Raw genomic sequence first — 16310 nt, forward strand, 5'->3', positions numbered from 1 at the left:
CTTGTTTCTCTTCAGGTCTTTTAAAACACCTAAATTAACAATATACCGTTACCTGGTTTTGAACAGACATAATGCTTGAAAGGAAATCTTTCATTAGTTCCATTAAAGCTTTTAAGCAGGCCATGTTTAGTTTGGCAGCCTCCCCAAGGACCAACAAAGCCAGTATTGAATCCAACCTAGGAATTTTGTGAGCAAAACAACAGACCTTAATTAAAATAACAATAAACAATTTTTAATGAAAAAATTGGCCAGAGTTAATGAGTATCCCAGATAACCAAATACATTTACTTTTAATAAAGATAGGTATTGGTTGACACTGTTTCTGTTTAAAGTCTTCAAGAAAGAACTACATTTTGGCAGGATATTTGAATTCAGAATAGAGTTCTATCGAAACTCTGAGAGTAATAAATACTATAAAAGATCATATTTCTTCACAGATCCTGTATAATAAGCAATCAAGGGCTCTGGCTCTAGAGTGTCCCCAATATCTCACAATAGTTTTTGATTTTTAACTTTCTACAACTAAGAAATGAATTGCAAAAATGTTTTCCTGTAAAAAAAAAAAAAAGAACAAATTTAAAAATGACCTTCCCAAAAGTCCAAAAGTTCAAAGTACTTGATTTTACAAAAAGTATAATTTCTCAAAATCTATATTTCTGTTTGATTAGAAGACTGTCAAGATTTATCATTCAAAGTAGTATATGGTAACTGGAAAATCACACAGGAATTTATTAGTCATAAATGAACATATATTTGATAGTTTCAGGAAATTATACATTAAATGATATTTTCACCCTACTGAAAGAGATACAGTTTGAAGGAGAACTATAAGAATGCAAATGTATATTCCTCTACCTAGACCTGCATATTGCCTTGATTTATAAGCCATTGATAAAGAGTTGGCATATTTTACAATTTGTATTTCACAACTATGATATTTCAGGCCAGTAAGCCAAGTTCATTATCATTTTCAAAAGGAAATACCTCTAATCATGAGGAAAAAAGACAATTCTTTATATTTGAATAGAGCTTTACAGATCTCAATGTGCTTTCACATAAATTATCTCACTTACTGAACCACAATTTTTTGACACATTCAAGACCCCTCTGATATCTTTTTTTTTTTTAATATTAGAAAATTGAGACATAAACAGATCTGGGACATTTACCCAGGTTCCCATTTTAAGCTGGGTTAATGACAGCTAAATTCTTCTCTCACCTAAGGACATTTCCAGTATTGCTTTTCCAAACCATTATTTAAGTACATAGAAAATAGACTTATTGTGGTGATAATTTCACAATATATACAAACATCCAATCATTATGTCATACACCTAAAACTAATACAGTGTTATATGCTAATTAGCCTCAATAAAAAAATTTAACCTTAATGTGACAACGCTGCCTATTGCCTACCTCATATTGTCTGCTCCTTCCTTTCAGAAATAAACCTCAGTTTTGTTCAAGATGGCAAAATGCTCAGTAAACATTGCTCCTCAAAATGGAAATGCTCTATAACTTGTGTGGTGAATCTGATAACCACTACACTATGGAAACCGGCCGCGTTCTATATCTCGTGATTACACAGATGTATGCAATTTGTCAAAGGTCATAGATCTGTGAACATTAATGTGTGAATTTCATTGTATGTAAATTATATCTTAATATATTTGACTTAAAATATGAATCCCCTGGGGAGCGTGGGTGGCTCAGTGGGTTAAGGCTTCAGCCTTCGGCTCAGGTCATGATCCCAGGGTCCTGGGATCAAGCTCCACATCAGGCTCTCTGCTCAGCAGGGAGTCTGCTTCCTCCTCTCTCTCTCTGTGTGCCTCTCTGCCTACTTGTGATCCCTGCCTATCGAATAAAAAATAAATAAAATCTTTTTTAAAAAATATAAATCCCCATACACCCTTGAAGTTTGGAATAGCCATAAATGTAGATTTAGTCAATAATAAAAATAATACAAGTAGTACAAATAATACAAATGGAAATGTATTATGAAAGGTTTTTTTTTTCTAATAATTCTATTATTTTTCTAATTAAGAAAGAAATGAAATTTAAATAACGGGTAATTTTTTTTCATCTTTTCCCTCCCACTTGGAAAACATACATGATGCCAGAGGGTAGAGCAGCAGTCTTGCAACAAGATGATGGAAGTCTAATACCATCAATGGAAGAAAAGGAAGCTAGAAGGAGCTTTGGTCTTGATTTTCTTAAGAATCTGTGTATCAGTTGTGTACAGCTTGTTATGTGCAATAATTAGTACCCTATTTGGTAATGCAACTGTACTTAGGTTACTGTTACAGGCAGAAGAATTGAATCCTGATAGACTCAACATGACGTTTACAAGCATGAACATAAAAGTCAGAAAAATTAATTTATGTTTATAAAAAATAAAAATTTTTTTTAAAAAGTCAGAAAAATTAGAGATGGAATCTTAGCTCTGCCACTAATTAGGTATATGACTTAGGGCAATTTGCATAGACTACCTCAGTTTGAATCTACTCATCTTTAAGTAAATATAGCAAAACCTATATTTCACAGACTATCACAAGATTTAAGTAAAATGCTGTATGTGAAATGGCTAGGTTCAAAATGTTGACCTGAATCGAATTACAAAAAGACTACTTCTTCAAAGTCAAAGGATATGAATTTGATAACTTTTCTCTATGAAGTCCTAGAGTGACTGAGGTCCAGATGCCCTCAGAGGTGAATGACTAGTGAGTCATTCCCGGAGTACCTCTCACCCCACTTCACAATAAGGTCAAGTAAAGGAGAATATAGGAGTATAGTCTCAGAGTTTACAGAACTTCCTTGCCCCTGAACATACCTATTGGTTTTGGTTTTTCTGTTCACTTTTTAGTCTGGAAAATTTTAACTAACACAGGGCACTCTCACTAGAATATGGATGAGAAAAGATTCATTTGTGTCGACCTCCTGTGTAGAAAAATGCTTCAACACAAACACACTATTTTCAATCACTTCCTACTGATCATAAAATTTTCTGAAGTGAAAGTACCTTTGCTAAAAATAAAATAGAAACACCAATACTTAGATATTAAAGTTTGTTAAAATTCAAAACTGAAAACCAATACACACAGAAAGATAAGTTAATTAGGTTAGAAATTTTGCACTAGCTTCTTTGTCAACTCACTACAGTACAAATCTCAATTATTAGTAGACTGACTTGGTTTTACAGTGCCATGAAATTAAACATGTATAAAGTAATTTGCAAATATTATAAAACTTCCCCTAATTTTATAAATAAAGAAACCAGAGCAGAGGTTTACTGGCTTGTCCAAAGTGTCACAGTTACTTGATTCATTTTACTTTAAGAAAATTTTTTTTCACTTTTAAAATTAATGTGAACCACTTCACACAGGTAAATGGTACCAGATCTTGGGCTAGACCTCAGCAAGCCTTCCTCTGGCCCACTGTCCCTTCTACACTATATAAATCAGCTAAAATATGGAAAATAAATAAATATATAGATGATAGACCAACTAAAATATAATAAGAGCTTCATAAAAAACTACTGACATATCCGACTATCTACACAGCCTTATAAAAAGGTTAGGAACATCAGCAATCAAGACAGCTTTCCTAGGTTCTCCCTACTCCTCTACAACGATTTCTTCAATGACCAAATTGCAATTTTAGAAGACAGAATTAAGATGTCTCCAGGTCACAACACTTACACAGCATTATTTCAGTCTTTCAATAGACACCTCAGAAAACACAAACAATGTCAAAATACACACAACCCTAAAAATGAAAGACCGAGAATGAAAGAGAAGTCACTAAGAGCAGCAACTGATAGGGAATTTCCACAAACCATAAAGTTGGTGGAGCTGGGCTGAACGGCAGCAAGGAGTACCCACATTCCATTTCATGAAATACAGCAGCCTCGTGTCTCCAACAAAAGTTAAAAGGGGAAAAAAAAAAATGATCTCGACTATCTAGGGTGTTTTTCAGAGCTTTAGAAAAAAGTAAAGCCAGTCCCTTACTTTGGAGGACTGACTTTGTAAGGAGCCAGGTTATTATTTCTGTGCTCCTTCCTCATCTCTCTCATCTGGCAACTTCCACATGACACAAAGGGTAGAAAACCATGCTGTGGCAATTGGTGTGTAGGAGGCAGGGAGGAGGAGGAGTCCTATAATGGGAACACTGGGGGGGCATTTTCTCCTCAAAAGTAAAATATCAAAGAGTAGGAAGAATACAGGAAGGTCGCTGATGATAGTGCATGTTGAGCGTCACAGCATTTAATAACGCTGTTACGAATGCTGTGAATACAAACCTCTTGCTTTAAAATACCGAGTTTTTAAAAGATTTCTCCTAGGTCATGAGGTAAGTAAAATAGAAAATGGAGACTGTGAAAGCAAGGACTGAAGAGAATACCAATCTGAATATTTGGAGAGGATCATAGCTCTGAAAATTATTTCTTATAGGGACCAAAAGATATTTTTAGAGACTCTTAAGTGCTTTGAATAAAGCTGAATGAGAGAAAAAGACAATGAAAAGCCTCAATACTGAGATGAAAGGTAGTATGGTAAGGAAACGAGAGATTGAAAAGAGATTAAAATACAAAAATATAATTCAAATCCTTAATGAGGAAGTTAACTGCAAAAGTTGCTCGGAAGGAAGAAAACTGGCAAACTGAGACCCAGTACTAATTCCCACCGAGACAACCAGGTATGCTTGGGTGGCTCAGTGGGTTAACATCTGACTCTGGATTTCAGCTCAGGTCATTGTCTCAGGGTCAAGGGATCAAGCCCTGCCTGGGCTTCTGTCCTCATCAGGGAGTCTGTTTGAGACTCTCTCTGTCTCCCTCTGCCCCTCCCCCAACTCAAGCACTAAATAGATTAATAAATAAAATCTTTTTTTTTTTTTTTAAAGAAAGAAACAAACAACCAGAGAAACAGAATCAAGGGCGGAAACCTGTAGTACTACAAAAAAGAAAAAAGAAAGAAAAGAAAAGGAATTTTAAAGATTTTAAAGTTACAAAGAAAATGGAATTTAAATGAAGGAAAACTTTCCCAATGACAAGAAGCCAAAAATTAAAATTTAGTGCAGGCATATATGGGTTTTCCACTTTAATGTGATGTATATTCCAAGCAAGAGAGGCAGGAGCTGTGCACTGAGCATGTGAACGATGAATAATCAATGGAAGGCCTTCAGAAAACGCAGAGCCATCACCACCTCATTTGTGCACAGCTGCACATAGCAGGACTTTTCTCAGGGTAAAGTGGAGGATTTGCCTCAACAGCTTCGTAAGCTGGCCCATGAGACAAGAGAGGATGCCTTTTATATCCTGGCTGCCAAATCACAAAGAAGTTCCTAAAAAATTCCGGATTGAAGATAAAATAGGAAAAAAGTAGACTGGTTTTGAACATCTAATCATAAGTTAGGAAATAGCATAAGAACATTTAGAGATTTAAAGTGGGAATGAGGGGGAAAAAAAATAACAACAAAACTGTGAGCCCAGAGGCCTATTTCCAGACAAAATGGACAAAATGTACAGTACACTTTTCAGGGGGAAATAAATAGTGACAAACGTTATTCTCAGCATAGAGTTGTACATAAGCAAGAAATCACTTAATGAAATAGGGAGCCTATGTCCATACTTAGAATTTACTCAAACCAAGCAAGAAATGAATAGTATTTCAAGTTTAGGAATGGGAAATCCTAGTGGTAAAAGGCTGACAAGTGAGTAGGAAAAATAGATAAAATTTAATAATTCAAAATAATTTCAGAAATATGACCCTTAAAATATTGATATATTGATATATATATAGATATATTGATAAAATATTGATATATATAGATATATAATTTATCCTTTAAGGAGGGGATATAACATTTTAAATAGTGATTTAACCTTAATGTTATCAGAAACTCCAGAGTATATTAACATACTAGGAAGTATGTTAAGGGAAGGTTAATTCAAATAAAGCAAGCTCAATCTTCATTGCACGTGAGGAGGGCAGGCAGGATTTCATTCTTGATTTTGGCCATTTATGGAAACTACTTTGAAGACTGTATTTCTCTTGCCATTGTCTGATTTTTGATACTCAGAAAAAATGGACTACCTGTGAATCTAGTCTTTAGTGTGTCTGCTAAAAGTCGCTCTGTCTCCTGCTGGCAGAGCTTCATTCTCAGAGCTCCAGGGATAACAGAGGGCAAGAACGAAGGCCTGGCGGGTTGGACAAGCCAGGAACGCAGCTTCACCAGAGAAGGCACCGGTGGATCACGAACTATCACCTCCATCCATTCCTATCAGGCACTTCATCTGTTTGGTTTATTGGCAGTCATGAGTCCTACCTAGTAGCAGGACCTTTCGGTCTTTGTTTTTGCTCCTTTTGCTCTTTTCTGATCATGGCAAGTTATGAGACCCTGATGTAACCCGTGTCATGCCAAAATAGTTCTTATTAAATAATTTTAAGCCAGAGAGTGGTATAATCACATTTAGGTTGTAACCCTGGCAACAGAGTATGACAGACTATGGAAAGGAAAACTTAAGGCAAAGAGACCCGTTAAAAAGCTCCAAGAGTCATGAGACGATAGGGGCCTAAACCAAGGTTGTGACAGAGATGGTAGAGAGCAGGGGAACACTTCCGAAATGTAGCTGTTAGGGTGTGTAGTTTGGTTAACTTGAGGAGATGTGTGCCAGGTATGAAGATCGAAATTCAGTAGGTAGAAGCCTCTCTAGGAAAAAAAACAATTCAGATCTGAACTCGTAGGACAAGAGGTAATAGGGGAGACTCCGTATATAAAAAGTGTTTTTATTACTTATCTCATTTAAATCGTTCAAAAAGCTCTCTGAAGTGGCTAGTGTAATTATTTATCTGCTAACCAGATACTGTTCATGGGGCTAAGCAACTCATTCAAAATTAGACAAGTAGCAAGAGAGAGGACTAAAACTCGGGTCCTCTGACTTGAGGTTGAATGCTTTTTTACTGTACCATAACCTAGCAAGGCATAATTATATATTTACCCTTGCTGGAGACTGACGCCCAGAGGATCACAGGATACATTTAAAAATCCAGTAAACAAGTCTGAAAAGTAAGGACTTACACGGCCATCTCAGCTCATGAAGGAGGAGGGCTAATGACAAAAAAGGTGTTTGAATGGTTTGGGTTAGACTGTCACTTGAACATTATAATTACTGGGGTTCAGGAGATAAGCAATGTCGGTATCCGTGATCTAGACAGAAAGTAAGGCCTTGCTGCCTATAGAAAGCAGTTAATTCCTTGCCTGATTCATTTCAATGCAAACAAAAATACTATACCTCTGGAAACCACTTGCCATGTCCATATAATTTTAAATTGTCAAGCTTTTTTGGAATACATTCATGGAGCGCATTAAGTCAGCTATTTTGCTTTGGGAGATATAATTTTATATGTTATACTGCTCTACTGAAATGCCATACTGCATTTCTCAGCAGTCTTCATTGGCTAATAATTCAATTATAAACACAATTCATTATTTTCATGTTAGATTAGAAAGGCTTTTGCCCTGGCTTGAGCTATCTTCCCAGAGCAAATGAGGCAGTTTATAAAAGGCCAAACCACAGGATGGAGCATTGAGAGTATGAAGCATCATATAAAATTTAACCATATTAAATGGAAATCCGCCTTACAGCAAGCTGGTTATCAGCAGTTCAGGGCAGCTAAACTTCCCAGATAAAGGCTGGTGCATGACAGCTGGAAGGGGCTCATGTAGTAGTCCCTTTTTCTCTATTTCTTCACCCTGTTTTATAATTTATTGTCTTTAGTGCATTTCCTCTGCAGGGTCCCAGTATAGCATGCTTATTTTAAATAAATTATTTAATAAATTTATTTTTTCCCTGTCCCCTAGTGAACAGAGATTGCTCTATCTCTGTGATGCCTTCCCTGAGTCCTTTGTGGATTCTGGGCCGGCTCTTTTCAGGCTCAGCTGAAACCACTTGCTTCTATTTCTTTCTTTTTCTAGGGTATAATTTTTATAAAGGGGGTTATAAGAAGCAAGGCAGAGATTTATGGGATGAATTACCTACTGATAGATAACATCAGAAATGGGCAGATGAGAACCACTCACTTACATGGGCACAAGCAATTTTTGCCAGTATTAATCAAATGTCTTCTGATCAATCAGTTGGATGGTCTCCTCTCTGCATTTTAAATCTCTGAACATTGATTCATCATTATGGTAACTTTACTGATATGCATGGAAAACAAAATTGTTCAGGTTACTCCTCTTAATAGTCACTTGGCATTGAATTTCAACTACTACACCAAATTTATCTTCTACCAAGTGTCACAGCTCCAAGGTTATCTGGTCCAGCAAATCCTGACAAAGTCTCAATTTACTATCAAGATCTGATGCCTCAATATTTCTATTTCATTCTAAATACACTGTTCATTTTCTTAATTTTTTACATGTACCCAGCCTTTGGCGTATATAAGACCAACATCCAAGTTTACCCAGAAATGGAAAGCATTTCTGGTTTGATTTTGATAATTACATCACAGTTTGTTTTGTTTTATCTGGAATAGTGACTTCTGGATAGCTATATAGATTATTCCATAAATGACTTAAATACTTTACAAGAAGAAAAATTAATTCTTTAATATTTGGTATAACATCATCATTACAACAGAAAATCTGACTAGCAGAAATTAGGCAAATTGCGAACTTAAAAATTAACCTTTTAATATCAATGCATTATTTTTGTTTATTAGACTCATCACTTTTTTAAAAAGAAATATTGAAACCTCTTTAAAAAAACAGTAAATATAAGAAACAGACTAAAATTATTTGGCAGTTTTTTTTAAGCAATTATCTTTTCCTTTTGATTTTATTTATTTATTTATTTATTCATTAGAGATTTTATTTATTTATTTGACAGACAGAGATCACAAGTAAGCAGAGAGGCAGGCAGAGGTGGGGGGAGAGCAGGCTCCCCCCCTGAGCAGAGAGCCCGATGCGGGGCTTGATCCCAGGACTCTGGGATCATGACTTGAGCCAAAGGCAGAGACCTCAACCCACTGAGCTACCCAAGCGCCCCCTTATTTTTATTTTAAATAGTCACTGTTTTTTTAGTTTATTACCCCTCTGTTCATTCAGCATTGTCTAAACACTGCCATCCCCTCCCTCACTTGATTTCCACCACGTCTTCCCAGTAAATGAGAAGTCAGTATTTAGTGACAAGATGCCTCAAAACTGTTATCCCCTTATTTATACAGCCAGAATGATAGTGGGATAAGGTACTGAAGCATGCTATACTGGGACCCTAAAAATCTCGCTGTACTCACTAGTAACCTAATAAATGGGGCCTCAGTTTCTCCATTTGCAAAGTCAGAATAGTTTGGTATGATCTCCAATGGCCCCAAATCTGCAAATACTAAGTTTGAAAATAACTACCTTAAAGACTGTTAAATAACAAAAGACAAGAAAGTAAATTTGACATTCTAATTGGCTTTATTAAATGATTCCTGAATCAGGCGCACCTGGGTGGCTCAGTGGGTTAAAGCCTCTGCCTTGGGCTTAGGCCATGGTCTCAGGGTCCTGGGACTGAGCCTGGCATCCGGCTCTCTGCTCCACAGGGAGCCTGCTTCCTCCTTTCTCTCTCTGTCTGCTTCTCTGCCTACTTGTGATCTCTGTCAACTAAATAAATAAATAAATATCTTAAAAAAAAAAAAAAAAAAAAAAGATTCCTGAATCAGGCAACACCACATCTATTGAGTAGAGAGTAGTTCCAAGGAGTTGGAAGGATTTTATAGAGGGAGGGTCATTGGGGCAAGAAAGTTGTTAACAAAAAAAAGGGATTATTCTAGGTGAGGCTGCTTTCTAGGGGGAAAAGCAAGGTGTCATCATGCAGATGATCTCATCTTTTAAGCAGGAAGGAGAGGGTCCAAATGGTAGACTCATTGGTGTAGACTGAAAAATTTCTAGCTGACCTTTTTAAAACAAAATTTCTGGGGGAGGTTGAAACTACAAATAGATTATGTATATTATACACTAGTTTGGGAACTTGGGGCAAGTGACATTTGGGGCCTGTGGTTGGTTGGTTGGTTGGTTGGTTGAACAAGACAATCCATTAACAAACTAAATCAATGTTGATGCGGTACAGTAAAAATGAAATTTGGTTAAAGAAATAATTCCTTGACTTTCAGAATTAGCTAATCTTAATAAGCCACTTTTACTATCTCAGTATTTCTTTAAACTTGCTTATTTGGTAACTCTTAGAGTACTTTGAAAATAAACTTGACAGTCATGTAATATGTATTTTTATATGTTAAAATGCAATTTCCCTTATTTTTTAAATCAAGGTAGAGTCTTTCAAGAGCTAAATTAGTTCTACACTCTTTTGAAAACTAAATTGTATCTATGAATCCCCTACAACTTATTTTCTATGTTAAGAGGGTCTGAAATCTCCATGGCTTTCAGAATAACCAAATTTGCACCAGTGAGAATCTCTAATTTTTGTCATATTTATCAGCTCTCTATTAATATATGCTTATTAGAATTATATTCTATTTGTATTGTAATTTTCCCATTTAAAGATATTACCCTTAGTTTTAAAACTTAAAAGAATCACAATCTTTGTTAGCTACAATACTGAATAAATTTCTCCTATCACAGGACAAGACAGAATAAGTTCTTGATGAAATGTCTTCTGAACTAGGCTATTTCTAAGAAATTAAGCAATCTCTAAGCCATCCTCCAGAAATCTTTACTTGATCTAGAATCCCAAAAACTTCAAATTAAACTAGGAAAACACCTTTCCTTCATAAGGAATTCTCTAGATTCTTAGAATTTTTATATACAAAGGACTTTGGTGTAGTGTGGGCATCCAGAGGCCTAAAAACAGGAACTAATTTTAAGAAAACTATATGACTATTGAATTTGCAACTTGGCTATGGCATGACAGATTTGTTATTACTATTACTATTATTATTATTACTATCATTAGTATTATTATTACCATTAGCATTAGAAGAGGAATTAAGAATTCTGATTATCCTAAAATACTGAACAGGGATATCTCCTCTGATTGCTCTCTTCAGAAATACTCCTTTAAAATTCTTCTCCCTTCCATTGAATGTTTTTTCCTCATTGGTAGTAATATAAGACTTCTTTTTCCTTCTCAAATTAATATATGTACAGGAGGAAACTGACATTTATCAGTCAAGATTTATTTTTGTTACACTTTACAAGTAAGGCATAAAGAAACAATCTCAATATATTTCCTCCAAGGACAATAAACTGTACCTCACTGATGTTGTTCAACAACTTTAAAAAATAAGGGATGTTTTAAATGGGGGGAGGTACTTCTTATCAATAACAAATTTCATTTGATAAAGATAAATTAAGCAATACATGCATGCAATCTAGCAAAAAATGAGAGAGAGAGAGAGAGAGAGGACCAATTTATTGATGAAATGAACTAATGCAAAATATATAAATTGCCCATGCATTTGGAACTGAGATTATAAATTATTTTCATAGTCAACTAAGGTGTGATTAACATTTTAGAACAAAGGTTATTTAACATTTAAACACTTTGGATTTATAGAATCCCTCTTACCAGCATTTCTTTTGAAGCTGCACTTTATGAGAAATGAGATGTTCAAGCACCTTATTCAGCTGAGGACTATTCTTCTGAACACATGACCAGGCAGCAACACAGTGCCAGAGCAGGTGGTTAACTTCATATCCTCCCTGATTAAGCTGCAAATGTTCCTGGAAATAAAACATAAAAATATATCTGGAAATGAGCTATTTGACTTGAATAAACATGAAATATTCAAATGAAAATGCATTATTTTCTTAAACTTCATGTTACACCAAACAGAGCAACTTACTTAAGTATATTTTTGTAAATATGTATATAGTGTGAGGGAAGAAAAATAATTTTCCATCTACCCTTCCAGGTTCTTGGCTGAGACCTTTGCACCCCCTGTAATAAAAGACAGATTAACAGGAGAAAATCAAACATAAGTTTAATAACATGTATACCTCCTGTACGCATGGGAGACACCCAGGAATACTTTTCAAAATGGCCCAAGACATTATCTTATATAACTTCTGTAGCTAAAGACAAAAGGGGGGATGCACAGTTATGGATGTTAATAGGAAAAGCTGAGTAAACAAGGGTAAGGTTGTTATGCAGAATTTGTCATTGCCTTCTCCACTGAGAAGAGCTTCTAGAGATTTAGAGTCATCCTTCTCTTAGTACAGAGGGAGACACCCAAAGGAATGGACACCTCTCTTAAAATGTAAATATCTCTTACAAAAAGGGTAACTTTTACTCAGTTTTCACAGCTTCTCCTATGTCTGTGATTTCTTAAAAATAATCAGCCCAAAATAATCCTTATGCCAAAGAGTCCTATTTGGGGGCAGCAAATTTTGATTCCCTTTGATTGTTAACCTGAACCTAATGTCTTAATTGCTTTTCACATGAGCCTTGAAGAATGGGATGTATTTTAGCTGTTCAGAGATAGCTTTTTGAGCTTCACCCTTGTTTTCAATTGTCTGGGGGATGGTTGACATTATCATAAAAGAACCTCTCAACACAAATGTGCAACTTAGATAATAGGATATGAATCATAGAATAATGCTTCTAATTTTAAAGAACCTGTGTCTCAATCTAACCCAAACTTAGTAACCATGTACAACTGTAGTGTAGCACAAAATGTCCCATATTTAGATGATTTTGGCTTCCCGAGTACTTAAAGCATTAGAGGATGAGACTGCTAGTCACACTTGAATGTAAACTCTGTGTGTTTCCTAGATTTCAGAAAACTACTTGTAATTTAGGACAGATGCAGCTATTTAGTAAAGGGTCCACCACATTTCAGTTGACCTTAATCCACTATCTCCAAAAAACTATGTTGTTATTTTCATGGGACAATTGTACTCAGCAAATTCAGCTCTGCTAGTGAGCAACATACAGAGTGGAAAACTCAATCCAGTGTTCTGGCTCTGAAAGCCACAGAGCTAATTAAAGTGCACCATTTGTCAAAGTCAATGGAAAACTTGCGTCTGGATCAGCTTTAAAGGATATTAAAAGATGAAATGGGTTCTAGCACCAGGGAAAGGTAATTTCCTATTCTTAAATAGAACCAACACCCATACTGTGTGTATCCTAACATGTTATCCTACAGAATTCTTTATCTTTTCAGCAATTTTATGGCGGCACTTGGAAAACAAATTAAATGCTTGTGCTTTTACTCCAATGCTGATATGTATACTAAAAACAAAGTATTTTGCAGTGGTCAAAATATGCTGTCACGGACCTTTTAGCATTACCGGAGAATGAGGGCTATAGGAATAAATCCTCAAATCCTCCAATGTGGCATGTCAGTAACAAAAAAAGGAGGGGGATGAATACAGATGTATTGTTTGTACTCCCATTTTCCTCTCTGATTCTTCGTGTCTTCTCCCAGTAGGTGAGAGAGATAGGTACTGAATGGGTAAGTACTCAACTGAACTGGAAAGGCTGGCTTAGGCCAAGCTATACTGAAGAAATTGAGCTGAAACTGGGGAACAATGTTCAAATATGTAATCAAGCACTGAATTAGTTATCTGAACCAGAAATTTTAGCTGCACTGTGGCTACACTACCTTTCAAATTCTTTCTATTGTGTGGGAATGAGAGGAGAAAACAGAGAACAATAAATCTGATAGGCTAAAATCTGTTATAATCCCCTCACAGAATCAGAGGTATAGAGCTGAAATAGAATTTAGAAAAGATTGAAACTATGCTCTTTGTTCTTCATGGAAAAAGGCACAGACTTAGTGACTTGTCCCACACTAAGCAGAGATTATTTTTTTTTAATTTTTAAAAATTCATTTATTTGAGAGAGAAAGAGCTCAAGACCGAGGGACAGAGTGGGGCCAGGGTGGGCAGAAACAGACAGAAATGGACAAGACAACTCTGTGTCATGGGGCTCTATGACCTAAGCCAAAACCAAGAGGCAACACTTAACTAACTGAGTCACCCAGGCACCCTAAGCAAATACATTCTTCTCATGTGTTGACATTTTGCCCCTTCCAGCTCAGGCGAAGCTGTACAGCAGGAACCTTCCTCTTCCTTGTAGCCTTTGTACAGCAAGAGTGATAAGAACATAGATTTCTTTCTTTTGCTTTTTAGATAGCATCTTCTTTTTTAAAAAATATAATAATTTCAGAGGTAGAATTTAGTGATTCATCTGCTGCAAACACCACCACTCATTACTTCAAATACTCTCCTTAATGTCCATTACACAATTACCCAATCCCTCTAGCCAGCTCCCCTTCAGCAACCCTAGGTTGTTTCCTATAGTTAAAAGTATCTTATGGTTTGCCTCCCTCTCTGTTTTCACCTTATTTTATTTTCCCATCCCTTCCTCTCCGTTCATCTGTTTTGTTTCTTAACTTCCACATATGAGTGAAATCATATGGTATTTGTCTTTCTCTGACTTATTTCATTTAGCCTAATACCCTCTAGTTCCATCCATGTTGTTGCAAGTGCCAAGATTTCATTATTGCCAAGTAATAGCTTTTTGATGGCTGAGTAATATTCCACTGTGGTTACATAAAATGAACATTAGAGCTCTTTCGATAGTTTGACTACTGTGGACATTGCTGCTTTAAACATTGGGGTGCGTGTGCCCCTCTGAGTTGGTACATTTGTACCCTTTGGATAAATACCTAGAAGTGCAATTGCTGGGTTGTAGAGCAGCTCTATTAAATTTTTTGAGGAAGCTCCATACTGTTTTCCAGAGTGGCTGCCCCAGTTGGCATGGTTCCCACCAACAGTGTAAGAGGATTCCCCTTTCTCCACATCCTCCCCAACATCTGTTGTTCCCTGAGTTGTTAATTTTAGCCATTCTGACCCATACGAGATGGTATCTCATTGCGGTTTTGATTTGCACATCCTTGATGCTAAGTGAGGTTGAGTATTTTTTTCATGTGTCTGTCGGCCATTCATATGTCTTCTTCGGGAAAGTGTTTGCTGCTCTGCTTTCTTTTGGAGTATATGTGAGAGAAGGAAATACATATGACCCAGAGATTAAAGTTTGTTTTTTGAGATATATCAGCCTATAATGTATGTGAACAATTATATGGCTCACTGTAGATCTATTTGCATAATACCTAGAGTTTATTACATACCAAGGAATTCCATGATTGGGACAGTTTAATGTTGATCACTAATATCCAAATCAGAAATTAAAAAACAATTTTTCACATACTAGGGATTGTTTTATTTCCTCAATTCTGAACCATTTAAAAACACTTCAGTAGACTTTAATGGCATTTTAAATGTTATTACATATGAGTTATGGAAGCATCAAGTATTACAATTGCTGTCATCAATAGCCTGTACTTTATGCACTTTCCTTTTAATACAAATATAGTATCTTAAAATCCTCATTTATAAGTTAATCTAAATTACATTATTATTTCCAATTATACAGCTGAGATGAAATCTATAAGGAAAAAGGTATTATGACATTACTCTACTACTCTATTTAAAGGTATTATGACATTACTCTAGTGGTGTATATTGATGTCTCACTACTAATACTATTAACTGATGTCCAGGAAATGTGCATATGGTTTAGTGTTTGTGCTATTTGAACCTCTTTCCCTACCCCCACCACCAGCTAACCTCATCTTCAACAATGTTACAGTATTGGCAAGCACAATTACTTAATCATATCAATATTATCTGACTCATTATTCACTAGGATATACTCACCATATCAGAATCTATGTTCTTATGGCTTTTCTTGTTTTCCACAGGGCTAAAAATTGATCCAGAAAGGAGTTCTCTTTTGTATATAATTTCCATGGTTTTCAGAATGAATTGCACATTTGAAAAGATGTTTGGATACTTGTGATATGAGTCTCCAGAGAAACAAAGTGCTATTGTAAGAAAAATAATTTGGGATAAATATTTCATTAGTATCTCGCATTGTATTTCATTTGTCTTTTAGTTACTAAAATATAATTAAATTCAATTCTTAGATGTTGAAACTGCTATACATTTCCCCATCTAAGATTTATATGCTATGTATGACCCCTGCTGGCATATTAGGAAACTACAAGGTAAATAATACATAAGAGTTAATATAATTCAGAACAGCAATTGCATAATGGTCAAATGTCCAATTAAGTATAGTTACCGCACAACAATGGTTGGAAAACTCCAGGTGAGTTATAACATACTCTATTCATAATAGATACTTAGAAACTGTAATCCTACAAACAAATCATCACTGTTAACCCTACATTCTCCAGTTTTATTCATTTTCAAGATGTTATTGCTGTTGATTATTTTAA

At 35.5% G+C, this 16310-nt stretch overlaps 2 protein-coding genes across 7 annotated transcripts in view; one reads left to right on the plus strand and one right to left on the minus strand.

The window, feature by feature from the left end:
* The window catches only part of TMEM232 (transmembrane protein 232), a 302946-nt gene that overhangs the window by 237254 nt on the left and 49382 nt on the right, over nucleotides 1-16310 (minus strand). For all 6 annotated transcript variants that reach the window (XM_059175633.1, XM_059175632.1, XM_059175637.1 and 3 more), the window contains 3 exons: nucleotides 15727-15893; nucleotides 11570-11724; nucleotides 53-176 (listed from right to left, as the gene is read on the minus strand). In XM_059175633.1, the coding sequence (XP_059031616.1) occupies nucleotides 53-176; nucleotides 11570-11724; nucleotides 15727-15893 (446 nt within the window). The remainder of the gene's footprint in view (nucleotides 1-52; nucleotides 177-11569; nucleotides 11725-15726; nucleotides 15894-16310) is intronic.
* The window catches only part of SLC25A46 (solute carrier family 25 member 46), a 180902-nt gene that overhangs the window by 91248 nt on the left and 73344 nt on the right, over nucleotides 1-16310 (plus strand). The gene's annotated exons all lie outside the window — the stretch shown is intronic.

Source organism: Mustela lutreola, chromosome 5 (genome assembly GCF_030435805.1).
Source record: "Mustela lutreola isolate mMusLut2 chromosome 5, mMusLut2.pri, whole genome shotgun sequence".
NCBI classification, from domain to species: domain Eukaryota; kingdom Metazoa; phylum Chordata; class Mammalia; order Carnivora; family Mustelidae; genus Mustela; species Mustela lutreola.